Source organism: Gambusia affinis, linkage group LG07 (genome assembly GCF_019740435.1).
Source record: "Gambusia affinis linkage group LG07, SWU_Gaff_1.0, whole genome shotgun sequence".
In the NCBI taxonomy this organism is placed as follows: Eukaryota; Metazoa; Chordata; class Actinopteri; order Cyprinodontiformes; family Poeciliidae; genus Gambusia; species Gambusia affinis.
The window spans coordinates 10,649,077-10,663,089 of NC_057874.1; the positions used below are offsets into that span (position 1 = coordinate 10,649,077).

General features: G+C 37.8%; 1 protein-coding gene across 5 annotated transcripts in view; it reads left to right on the forward strand.

Annotated features, from left to right (window-relative positions):
• Positions 1 to 14,013, forward strand: part of celsr2 (cadherin, EGF LAG seven-pass G-type receptor 2) — a 78,446-nt gene that overhangs the window by 35,204 nt on the left and 29,229 nt on the right. For all 5 annotated transcript variants that reach the window (XM_044123182.1, XM_044123183.1, XM_044123184.1 and 2 more), the window contains exons 3-5: positions 6,264 to 6,486; positions 12,784 to 12,899; positions 13,578 to 13,666. In XM_044123182.1, the coding sequence (XP_043979117.1) occupies positions 6,264 to 6,486; positions 12,784 to 12,899; positions 13,578 to 13,666 (428 nt within the window). The remainder of the gene's footprint in view (positions 1 to 6,263; positions 6,487 to 12,783; positions 12,900 to 13,577; positions 13,667 to 14,013) is intronic.

Here is a 14,013-nt window from a genome sequence, read left to right on the forward strand (position 1 = left end):
GTAACTTTTCAGCAAGAGCAAGCATCTTGTTTTAAGTCAATATTTCCTTACTATTAATGAAGTAATAGTTCCACTGGCAGATTTTTTCACTTGTAATGTTATTGATTTAAAACATTACAAGTGTTTTAAATCAATAACTTGTTTATTTCAAGTGTACTAAGATATTTGTAATAGAAATTAGACCAATCATACTTGGTAACCCATAAATAAACCATTAAAATTTCTCTGCGTCCAATTTGTATTTCTTAAAATGTGGCAATATTTGTTAACTTGGACTTCACAAGTGAAAACTGATTTGATTTGACTGATAAATTAATATTTACGTAAACAATTGTTATCTTAAAGTTCAGTTAAAGTGAGCTGGATTTGACCTGCGGGCCGCAAGTTTCACACCAGTGATTTAGAGAATTGATGTGTATTTAATTTATGGTCAGAGTAACGAAGATACTAAAATAATCCTGTAAACTTCTGATGCCGCAGCAGGTTTTTGTTTATTCTGGTTTCCCTGTTATTCTCTGGGTGACCAGCATTATTATAACGGTTTTCATGGCTCATTTTGAATGAAATTTCTGTTAAAAGTGTAAACATCTGGTTTCAACTGTGGATGTTATTTTAATCTTTGCATGTGCTTGACTATATATAGCCAGTCACAGGGTGGTCCACTAAACAATAATGACTGAAAACAGCACATAATAAGCAGAAACATGTCAATGTTTTACTGAATTTACTGCAAATCAAAGAAAGAATGAACCAGTCTGAACCACACTATCTAAGTTTACATTAATCTGACGCCCACTAAGCGTGCCAGTTTTATGTTTAAATAAATGCTGATGCGTTCCTGTAACAATCTGCAGAGCAATCTTTCATCTTAGATCTAGTAGCAGTTAATTATCACCAGTCTGATTGCCTGCAATCACATCAACATATTGGTACACACATCATCGGGGTTTAATTTGCTCTCAGGAATCCAGCAGATTGATTTTAAAGCTTTGATACAGCTTGCTATTATTACTGCTGTGTGGTGCATAAATCTATCAGAGACATAAACATCAGGGGTTAGAGTATTAGTCTTCTTTTAATTAAAAACAGAGTCCAACAGAACAGGGAAGGTTCTTGTTTAGTGTGAAAATACATCTAAGCTACAACAAAATAATAGGGAGCCTGAAATTAAACAGTTACTTATAACGTTTACAATTTGGTTTTTGTCCTCATTGTTGTGCAGCGTGTCTTAGTTGCTTCTTTATTAAACAATCACTTGATTAGGGTACAGAAACTGGAGCAGTAATTATAGATTTTAAGTCATCAAACATGATTTTATCTGTGGTTGTTTGAATCATATGCTGAAAACATGAACAATGTGTTACAAGCTATCATTGTTTCAAATTAATACAGGTGTACCACAAGACTCAATTCTTGGCCCACTTCTTTTTAATTTTATATATAAATGGTTTGCCATACGCTCCTCGTAGCCCTTCGTATTGTTTAAAATGTTATTTCTCTGTTCCGTTGCCTTGATATAAAAAAGTCAAACTAAACCTAAATTTGTCTGAGGTTTGCAAAATGTGAGGTTAATTAAAGATAGAGATTTGTTTATACTTTTATTAGTAATGGTTGCTAACAATAGGAGTAGAAAATGAAACATAAGACAATCGATAATCCTCCTGACTTTAATGACCCCCTACCAATTCATAAATTCTTGAACTGCTTCTTAAATGAATCTTTTCCTAATCTTGTGGTTGTTTTGTTCAAGAAACAGAAACATCCCAGAACTTAATCTGTGTTTTGATTTGAGTCTTTTGTGTGAAATTATCAGACTACAGTAATAATTTTCTGACTTAGCAATAGTGTGAAGCATGTTTGAGTGGGTTACCTTCCAGATGACCTGTATCATTATGAAAAGAGTAAATTACTTGTGCATAAATCTGCTGCTTTACCGATCTGATCTCATTATTCATCTCATAATCCTGAGTGGTTGCTTGTTTCAGCTGCTCCTTGTACAAAATACTTTGGTGAAACTGACTTTTACTCACTGGGTTTGTCATCTGTGGCTCATCCAGACGAGACCGCTCACTCTTTTCACTGCAAGATGCCAAAAAATTTAAATTCAGCTGTAGTACCGTTAAAGAAACTTTCAATGGAGGATTTCTGTTCAATAATCTGGTTCTTTTATGCAAATACAACCTTGTAAAAATCTATACCTGATATTTATGGATGCAGATTAAAGTAGGTATTGACATGCAGCTTAATAATAAAGTTCATTTTATCTCCCACATTGGGAAATTTTAATTTGTGGATGTTATTTCTTCACAAGGCCTATCATTGTCCATCCTATTTGTCAGGTTCGATGCTGGTGACTGGATTCAGTTTTGTTTTTCATGTTTATTATGTACTACAGAAAATACAACATGCCACAAAACCTGGTTAGCAGATGAATATAAATAATCAATTATTTACATAAAACAGAGACTTTGTTAATATACACATCAACATACCACATAAATTACTTTATTTATTTTTTATTTGTGTATTATATTTCTTAAACTGCCTGGATTTTGTACCATAAACAAGCAAAGGTTGGTATGACAATAAAAATCCTTGAATCCTTGAATATTACAGAAAACAATAAGCAAATATTTAAATATGAGGATGACGGGGGTCATATATTTATTTATATTATGTTGTATTGCTGTGTTTTTGTGGGTTATCTCAACTCATTTTAGCTCAGTTTTGTAGATTTATTTTTAATTAAACTGATATTTGCTCATTATTATTTGCCTTTCAATTCAAATAATTATGACCTTTCTGTGCAGGACTGGTTGAGTAAAGCTGACTTAAACTGAGTTCAAATGCGACCACAGATGTTTCTAACACCTGTAGTTACTCAGACAAACACGTTTTAGAGTGTTATTATTTTTTGTATAAAATTAAGTTGGATTTTCTGGTTGTTTGCGAGTTGCTGCTTAATGATGCAAACCAGGAACAAACACATTGCTTGTTTACTGCGTTGGACGTAAAAAGAGGCGTGAATATATCAGGAGAGACACGTTTGAGTTATTGATTGAATGGTTTCTGACCCTGAATCCCGTCCCACGCTCCGATGTCCTGCTCACCTGGCTGCAGCACCTGCTGGGGGGGTTTCCTTCAGTAAACGTCTGCCCACACGGAGGCATTTACCAGATAGCAATAAACGAAGAGCAATAAACCGGCTCTGGAAATATGTCTTCTCCACAGGAAGTCATGTCTCAGAGTGGTTTTGACTTGATGTTGCGCTGCAGTGTTTGTCCTCTTTGATTGCCTGGAAAAAAGTCTGAAAGCTTTATTGCTTTCAATGGTTTTTTTTACATTAATAACAAGGCAGCTCAGTGAGGAAAAGCTTCGTTTTACAGACGCCTGACTGCAGCAGTTTGCTACGGAGATAAAAAAAAAAAAAGACAGATGGAACACAATTAATACCAACTTTTCTATCAATCATTAATCGATAACACTTCATCGTTTTACTCTACTTGTTGAACTTTTACACATTAAAAACTGTGGAAAAATCTGTGGAAAGTGAAAAGTGTAGAATGCATTTCTGTCCTTTGGCTCAAAGGATATGAGCCAATCCTTTGACTGCAGATAAATTCTTCCTAGTGTTGAAACACTTAATTAAAAAGGGCCAAACATTCAGCCATGGGGCACTCCTTATGAATATGCACCTATTATAAGTGACAGTGGTTGGGATACTAGCGCTTACATGGACCTGTAGGTACAAAACATAGAGAAGTGTTTGGAAAATGTGGATTAGTCACAACTGATATCATCGTTACAAAGTAGACAAAAATACCAACCCAAGATTTATCTACATGAATTTTAACTGCTTTATTAACTCTTCTTCTGGCACATAACTTGTTTTCCACTTTTCTGATGAGAATAAAACTTTGCACATAAATTAATTCAGTTAAACTCTAGGACCATCAATAGGAAGGGTTTGCTGTAAAGTATTAAAACGTCTAAATGAAAAGGTGACCCAGAAGGCAAAGATCCCAAAAGCACCGCAGAACAAACACGAGTTAAGCTACTTATTATAATACGTTTCTTAATGCATGGCTAAGCAGAAAAACATGGCTGAATATTAGCCCAAAACACTGAATTACTTTCCGTCCAAGAATATTTTTCCTCACATCCCAACCAAGAACTCTTGAGTTTATTTAGACTGAATGGAGTTTTCTCGAAACAAAGAACAGACTAAATGGAGTGATTAACAGTCTGGGGTAAATAAAGAGCCTGATAATCGGAGCTGCAGGCTGAAGACGTGGGCGCTGGGTGTGTGTCATTGTTACAGTAGAAACCTTCGCCCTGCTGACTGAGTGGCTTTGACACAAATTCCTGCTCACCCAGGGGACGACAAACAGTCTCGCCTCAGCAAACGCTGCAGTCCCGACGGTCCGGATGAGCGCGATGGGATACGTGTTATTCAAGAAAACTGCAGCCGGCCATAATTTCAGTGACACCGATTTGAAAGAGTTTTTATTTTCCTCACAGATCACACAAGGCTAACAAGCTTAGCTCAAGATTCAAAACTGCTGCTTCACATCTACTTTTGGTAAATGTTTGGAAGGGAAAAAAATGGATCAGTTTGTCTCTCCTCCAGTTCATTCCACCATTTTGAAACCAAGCGTCGCCTTTTCTGCCCAGTTTACTAACATTTCATCCATTTATACTTAACCGTAGCATATTAGTTTAATTTCCTTGATAGTTTTCATCCATCCATCCATCCATTTTCTTACACCCTTCTTCCCTAATGGGGTCGGGAGGGTTGCTGGTGCCAATCTCCAGCTGCGTTCCGGGCGAGAGGCGGGGTTCACCCTGGACAGGTCGCCAGTCTGTCGCAGTGATAGTTTTCAATCACAGTAAATAAATATAAAAATTAGAAAATCTGATGTATTACCCAACTTAGTTGCTTGTTATTTTCTGAACTTTTCATTTTTACTGATTGGAGACTCAATTAGTTGTTACTAAATGAGAGAGATTAGTTTCACTCATCAATCTAATAAACTTCTTAGCAATCTCCTGATGGTAAATAATATTCTTTGGAGTCACAGTTTCATGCAACAGACTAGGAGCATATTCTAAAAATAAATTTTTAATTATAGGTTGTCAAATAGGAGTGAAATTTACAGTCGGCTGTAAATCAACCAAACCTGTAAAAGCTTGTAAAGGAAAAAGGTAAAAAGTGATCAAAAAACATTTTTCCCTCAACTACAATCATCTGCTTACAATTTTCATTTTTCTTCTGTTTGTTTCCTTTCATGTTGAAACAACTCCTCAATCCCAATCTGTAACAGTTGCAACAATTTATTGTGATTTACTTTGTTTTTTTTAGGGTTTTCTTTATATATATAAGGTAACATTTTAGTCCAGTGACTGCGTTGTCTAATAATTCATTTTTTACAGCTTCAGTAGAACTACAGAAATTTAACCTCAATTTAACACAAATAGCCTTATAAGAAAGACTGACTGATCAACATTAAGGTATAATTTATGCTCTCCAGTCAGTTTACCTCTAATAAATCTACAAAGTCAGATTTATTTTATCACTCTTTTAGAAACATGGATGTCGTGTCTGATGTGTAGGCAGCACACAAACTCTCTTTTCTTGTCTGATTTCTTGTAATGCTCTGATGAAGTCGTCACGCCGTCTGCAAAGTGTGAAAAACGCTCAGAAAATCGTCCTGAGCTGCCGCAGTCTGGAGGAAAGTGCAATCATTTTGTCTTCAAAACCACTTCCAGCTCGCTGCTCTTGAGCCATCATGTTGTTTCGCTGAATGAGAATTGAGCTCAAACTGCAGCCGTATTCCCAGAGGGAGGCAGGGGGGGCGTCAGAGCAGAGAGAAAGGTTAACCCTGCAGACACCGCCGAGGAGAAATAAACCACGGTTCACAGTCTAAACACATCGCAGCAATAACGATGCATCAGAATTTGAAATCAGATGTTAATTGATGCTCCTGATCAATTATTTCTTTATTAATTTGCCCTGCAGACCTGTTTGAATTTGAAGCTATTTTTACATCATAGATACTAGGATTAGGATTATGTTACCGCAGCTTGGTATTTCGGAGACATTTTGTCAGCAGTTCATAGAATAAAAGAACAATGTTCATTTTACTCAGACATTTACCTACGAAGAGTAAAATCAGAGGAACTGCTCATTTTAAGTGATGCGTGTCAAACCTCCTGGTCATGAATTGTATTAATCCTCATTCCTCTTCTCCATCGATCTCCAGGAGAGCACTGCGAGCTGTCATCCCGTTCGGGTCGCTGCGCTGCTGGAGTCTGCAAGAACGGAGGCACCTGCGTGAACCTGCTGGTCGGCGGCTTCAAGTGCGAGTGTCCGTCTGGCGGCTACGAGAAGCCCTACTGCGAGATGACCACTCGCAACTTCCCTCCAAACTCCTTCCTCACCTTCAAGGGCCTCCGCCAGCGCTTCCACTTCACCCTCTCCCTCACGTAAGCTCCTCCAGCTCCGCTGCCTGTCAGTGATTCACACTCCACCCACCTCCACATCACACATGGGTTAGCGCTTGCATCCACCATTGGGTGCTCAGATTTACATAACCTTAATGGAGGTAAGTGACAGTAATAGCATCACTGGAGAATAGTCCTCCTCATTAGGGCCACTTCAGAGTCAAAGTAAAGCCCTGATACGGAACCATTAGAGTCGGCTAAGTGTTGGATGTGAGCAGCTACGTTAACTAAAAGATGAGCCAGAAAAGCTTTGTTTTTGGAGAGAGTGGTTGCATAACGGGAGGATGTTACTCTCATAAAGTCAGGTCTTATTACAGTCACTGTGTCAGTCGTCACTTTGAGCTGTGAGTCAGAGGTTGGCCTATTTCAGCACAGTCTTCCTCTCACTGGCGGTGACTGACAGAAGCTGTCTCATCAGCATCATCATTACTGCAGTCGTTCTTCCTTGTGATTTCTGCTTCTGGTCAGTCTGTGTAACCCAGTAGTGAAGAAATCGGGGCATCCTCTTGGGGATGTTATTCCTTGGCATGAATGTAGATGGAGTCAAATTTATTTGATCACTCAAACCATGACAGGTTTGACAATCACCTCGATTGTTGTCTGATACTCAAGGCAAGGGAACCGAGAAAAATGTTTTAAATGGGTGCAGAAATGTAAAATTATGAATGTATGATAAAGGTGACCTATTATGCTTTCTTGACCAGGTTAGGATATGTCTAAACAAAACATATTCTTTATGTTTTCTGCACAAAATCCTTTTCAGATAATGAGATTTTAGTCTGTTCAGTTTAGAGTGAGAATGAGATGCTTCAGGTCCTCTTGTCACGACCAACTCAAACTATTAGGGCTGTTGTAAAAGAATATTTTAGTAATCGAGTACTCTAGTGATTATTTTTACGATTCTGTCTGTTTTTTCTCTCCGTATAACTCCAGCTGGCATTGCCCTTCCCACCGTTCGCCTTCAAATTGTAACCGCGCACTACCGGGACAGGAAAATCTGTTGTACTCCAACCGCTGCGTCCATAACTTTAAAAACACATACTAGTCCCCTGAGAAACAACAGAAACCCAGAGACTCTGTCCTTGTGCTGCTAGCGCATAGCAGCAACTCAGAGGTGGAAGTGAGCGCACTACCCAACACAGTGCGCTAAATAATAAAACAATTTTACCAAGCTTTGAGGCAGATACATTTTCGAGGAATCGTTACAACCCTAGAAATTATATAACCATACATCTTAAAAAAGCATAAGTAGGACCTCCTGCATAACTAACAAGGATCCAGCCAGTGGTTTTTGGATGGTACGTCAGCAAACAAAACACTTGTCTCTTCCAGCAGCCACTGTATACGGCGCATACAGCAGTAAAACCAGCTGACCAAACGTACTGGAGCTCCACTTGGGTTGCTAGGTAACGGTGACTTAACAACCGTTTTTGAAACGGCTCATTTCTAGACACCTAAACACTTTAACTGACTGACACAAACAGACTGGGTGTTTTTTTTAAGCACTTGGACTTTTCAGAAGCGGTAGAGATGCAAATGGAAGTACGAAAATGTGCAAAATGGGAAGTTCACATTTTTCAAAGTAAACTCAAATACTTTGTATGATTGGATTTGGTATGATTGGCTGCGATCACATTTCAGAAGGAGCACTTGAATTGAATAAATCTTTGGATTTACTCAGCAGAATGTAGGTTTTGTAAGTAGTGATTTCACCTAATGAAGCCAGATGCTTCGGGTCAAAGTTCAACTGCATGCCAAGACAGACAGGCCTCCCCATCTGTGAGAGGAAATAAAATCCGTTTGAAAAGCTGTTCACTGTGTTTCGTATCTGTCACAACAGGCCAAAACAAGTGTCGGCTTTCAGATATCACACTGAAATGCGTCCTGACATTTTAGCACAGATGTTGCAGCGGCTGTCGCTCACAAAGGCCGCCGGTGGAAACAAAACCCCCTGAGTGAGCTTTACGGACCCGGTCGGTCTTTAAGGATCCTATGACTGCCCCTTTTTGATGAAGAACCGCTCGGACCGGTTTCGAAAGCGGGCCGTGTTTCAGAGGCTCATCGGAGGAGCTGCGAAGTAGCTGCTGTGAGAAAGGTGTCGGGTCTGTCACCTGAGCCAGCGGTGATCCGGTTTCTCACAAAAAATAAAAATAAAAGCCTCCATTATGACAACTCCGGACCCGGATCCAGCTTTTCAGGAGTGAAAACTAATTTTAGGCCTGGAACTATAAATGCAGTATTTCACCATAAATGCAGTATTTCACCATAAATGCAGTCCTTTGTTTCGGGTTCTGCTGTGGCTCAACAAGAGATGTAAAACTAAACGCTTTTTTATGCTGATGTTTATAGTTATTCTGTGAATTAAGCATGTTTGGATGATATTTTGATGTGAATAATCTCAGTGAATGAGGGAAAATAAACAACATTGTTATTATTCCATAGGAAATGTGGGTTTAAATCTTTCATGAAGTAAAAGGAGCCTGGTAGAAATATTTGTTTTCTCTGCAGGTAAAACATTAACAACATATTGCATTTTATTTCTTTTTTTTTTTTTTTTACCAGGAGATAAAAAATATTGTTTTTCATCCAATAATCCAATTGTCTCTGTTATATTAAATCAAGACAAAAGAGCTTTACAGAAAAACAATGATCTGAGCACCAATTAGGTCAATATGGTGAATTTGTGCAGCTTTAGTGTTTCTGAACTGGTTTTTAGTTTCCAATCTAATGGTAAGAACAAATCTAAAAGAATACCTGGGGCTTTTTGTGGAAGATAAAACCTGCATTTTCTATTATATAAATAAATCTAGAAACATTAATTTGTGCTTTATAATTTTCTCTGCAGACCCTCTGGTTTATCACAAACACATTCTGAAGATTTTTGGTTGTTATTTGGCAAAAATGAAAAAGCTGAAGGGTTGTAAATACTTTCCTGTGCAGGAACCATTAAACACCTCTCTGGTTCCTTCCTATTGGTGCTGAGGAATATTTTCACACTGGGCAGAATAGTGTGAAAAAACTGCAAAGGTTTGAATGACCAACTTTAAAAGCCGTTGATAAACCCTGGAAAACTGAAACCAGATTCATCGTTAACACAGTTAAGGTAATAGGAACTAGTAAATGTAAAGAATTAAAGGAGCAATCACGATTCTTCCTTGTATTGTCTTTAAGTAACCAAACTGGCTGGTCGAAGCAGTAACACGTTCATAAATAAGTGGCGCAGGAAGCTGAGAGGTCTCCTAAGTCATTACAGTTCATCCTGTTGACGTTTGAACCAACTTCCCGATTAACGACCCATTAGACACGTTCACTTAAGGAAGCACCAGGAGATAATTTAAGGTATTAGGATTGATCCTATTTTTATTTGCCCTTCATATTTAATACAGCTTTAAAACTTTCACTTCCATCTTCTCAAGGTAAGCAAGTAAAATGTTACAGCAGATATTGAGATGTGAATTGTGTGGATTTTACTGGACATGCTGTAAATCCCACGGAGGGTTTTCCTCTTTCCGCCCCACTGATCCCACCCTATGGGTTTTGGCGTGTTATCGTAGCGTGACACGGTCCCCCACATACGGCCAGGCTGGTTGTTATTTTTACTGATGGGTGCCTAATGTGACGCGCAGTGAGGCCAGTAAAGTCGCTGTTTAGTTCTGGCTGATTACCCTCATAGTTCAGAGGGCTTAAGGGGGGGCAATGTGGAGCATCCTTTTAAATCGATACGTCAGAGAGTGAAAGAGGATGTAGATGCTGATTCTCTTTGGCTTTCTGGGCTTTTTGCTGTATCTCCACCTCTATTATCTGCTAGCTGGAGCATCAGCATCCTCTTTTTTCTCTGAGGTCATGATTAGGGTTTTTTTTTTTTTTTTTTTTTTTCCCAGTAAGCAGGTCAGTGTTGCAATGCCCCCTGGCTGCTCTTCAGCTCGGGAATCCTGCACTAACAGCATCATGACAACATCCCCTGAAACCCTGACGACTTCAGGAGAGGCGAGGGGGGCTGCAGCTGCTACAACTAGCAGCACAGATAGATGTCCGGATGTTTGGACGGCATCTTTCCTCTGGAAGTAAAAGAGAAATCACAGAGAAAAGCTATGTCTCCATTAGAGCGAAGAGAAAGCGTCAGAGTGACCTTTGCAGAGGAGAAATTAATTCCTCTGAGGACGCTGCATTTTAGTCGAGTAACTGACCAGAAAATTCAGATGCCAATCTGCACAGCAGACCCATTGTTTGGTTTGTTATGTGGAAGATGCAATAACGCTAAATTTTAACAGTTATTTTTGTCTAGATTCTGGTTCAAATATCTTAGTACACTTTAAGTAAGACAACGATAACTTAAAAGTATTCATTCAGCAAGATATAGGAGCTTGTTTTAAGTAACTAATTATTTAAAACAAGCTCACGTATCCCGATGAAAAGTTACTTCTAAGTTAGTTTTGTCTTGTTTCAAGTGGACTAAGATATTTGGCAAGTTTTTGTGTTTTTGCAGTGAAATAATGTGGGTTTTATTTTTATTCTTGTACATAAACAACTTTTGAATATCCCAGCGACCCATTTCTGCAAACCGCAGCAGACAGGTGAATAAGGGAAGTTTTATAACCCTCTGTGCACAGATAGAGTGAAACGAAGTAAACTCTGCTTCTAAATGTTTGGGTGTTTTAAAATCTGCATAAAAAAAGCACAAATCTTCTAATGCTGTGACTTTGAGCGTGCAGAAGCAGAAATCTGACGTAAACATTCAGTTAGACATCAGGAGCGTTCTGCTCGCTCTTCTGCGAGGAAGAGAAAACATTTTTAAAGATGTTTTTGCGATCACTGTGAACTGTCTTCGTACGCTCTGCTTCCTGGCTGGCAGCGCTCTGATGCCCCCACCCCACAGCTCTGACTTCGCCCTAGTTTTCGTCGCTTTGTTTTACTGTCATTTAATGTGCATCTCCTATCTACTCCTTTTCTGCAAACTAAAATATTCACATTTTCCATTGAGACTTGAGCTTTCGGTGAACCTCATTCTCTCATAATTTACCCTCATGGTCAAACTGAAGGTAAAAATGATGATTTAATATAATTTGAAATGTCTCCTACAGTAAGGTGAATGTGAGGAAATAGTAGATGCTGTTAAATAGGTCAGAGCAGACCACTACTCTATTTGTTCTCTCTCATATGTCTGCCAGCATATGCTGTTTCTACTCAGTTTATCAGTTGTGTGACATAAATAGACTTACTCTGAGGGAAAAAATTTAATCTGAGCAGTAATTTTACCTCCAAGCAACAGGAAACAGGAGCTTAAACAGAGTGAATCCTACATTTATCTTGAAAATGTTTTTTTTCTTATCTCCAAACTGAGGTGGGTAACCAAAACGTTTCCTCAAGTAAGAGAAGCACGACTTCAACGTGTTTTCACTCAAGAAAAGTAAGGAGTCATCCAAGAAATTACTTAAGTAAGAATAGAAAAAGCACTTGGTCAAGATGGTACGCAATTACTGAGCAATTGATTTTAAAGTGATGCTGTCAGACAGACATTTATGAAGTTGCAATGAAATGTAAATATAAACTAATTCTGACATTTAAAGGATTCAAATTTTTAAAAAATTACTACAAATAAATACAAACTAATACGGTGGAGTATTACTGACATTCTAAGAACATAAATAAATAAAATTACGAGAAAAAAAGTTGCACAAGAATAAAGTTTAAATAATATGAAAGTAAAGTTGTAATAAAACAAGATCTCATATCATTTGAACTTTATTCCTATGTGACTTTATTCTTGTAATATTATGACTTTATTCTCTTTTTTCTTAGCATGGTCCTAACACTCTGGTGTAAATTAACCTTCTGTTCACAGTTGATTTCATATGGGCTTGTGCTAAAATTAGCTTGTTTCCATACAGTGTGTTTTAATCATACTTTTTGTATTCAGAGTAAACTTTTAACATCTTTGATGGTTGCAGTGACAGCATCACATTGTTTTTAATGGGCTGTTGCCTAAAAACATTGGAAATACAAACAGCTCAGTAATAGTTTTCCAATTTGTCTCCTGTAATTGTACAGAATCTAAAAATATGTTGTGGGTGTCCTAGAAAATTCTTAAGATATTCTGTACATATTTAAGTCTCTCTCAAATTCATTTATGAACTTTCTTTCTTGTTCAAAGCATTATTAGTTTTATTTTTTAACAATATTATTACAGCCTTATTTTAAGGTCAATTTTGTAATTAGCGACTATTTCAGAAAGTTCAGAGTTGGTTGGAAAAATTTCAAAGTAATTATTTTGCTTTTCAGATTCGCTACAAAAGAGCCAAACGGTTTGTTGATGTATAACGGACGCTTCAACGAGAAACATGACTTCATCGCCATGGAGATCATCAACGAGCAGATTCAGCTCACCTTCTCTGCAGGTACATTTTCATGTTTCTTTTTCTTACATTCCCTCTACACAAAATCATCAAGTCAAATGGACCTGAGGGCCAAAATAATGTTCTTTCACCTTGTCAACAATAAACTAAGCATTCAATACTTTACTTAAACAAATAGTCATATTTATTGTTGGAGTAGGATGTGTAAATTAAAATAGATCCAAAACTTTAAAAGGGTTTTGCAGGTTTGCCTCTTTAAAAGAAATTTTAATTTTTTTAGGTATTAATTGGAAGAAAATTGACAAAAGTTTGTCAATTCTGAGCAATGAAATTAGGATTTAAGTCATTCTTTCTTTGAAAACACTTCCTGTATTCAGCCAAGTTTAATAAATTCATCAAAAGACTATTTGTTTGCAGCAAAGTGAACTTTTGCCTAAAGGTCACTGGACAGATGTTGACCTTGGAAGAGATTGTAAACTACATGGTTATATAAATATCGGTGCCAATATTTTCTATTGTAAGAGGATTTTAATATAATTTTGATAATTTTGCCCTCAGTAAAAACAGAAAGTCTCTTTCTACATCAACATCTGAGCATTTGTATCATTCTTGAGCTGAAGTCAAGGGCTGCACACAATCAGTCCACGTTCCACAAATGGCCCTCGGGCCGCACTTTGGACAGCTTGAGTCCATCTCCTGACCCCTGCTGTTGTTCCTCAGGAGAAACCCAGACCACAGTTTCTCCGTTCCTCCTGGGAGGCGTCAGCGATGGCCAGTGGCACACGGTGGAGGTTCATTACTACAACAAGGTCAGTGGGGGTGCTCACTTCATTCTGCAGAAATGGTTAAATGTATTCTTCAGTATTCAAGGAATTTAAATGTTTTACTTATTTCTATAATAATTTGTACAGAAAACATTGAGAGGATAACAGGAAGTTTTTATGCTAAATTCATCATCTGAAAGTTGATGTGTTATGGATTCATGATGTACAACGGTTCCTTTAAGCCAGAGTTTATCAGTTTCAAGCTTTTAGCCAACAGAAGAGCAGCTAAAGACACACCACCAGCCTGAGCTATCTGCTCTCAAACATGGAAACACTTTATTTGAAGGGGTGCACATACAACTGACATCTGTTATGAAGATGAAGTACATGTA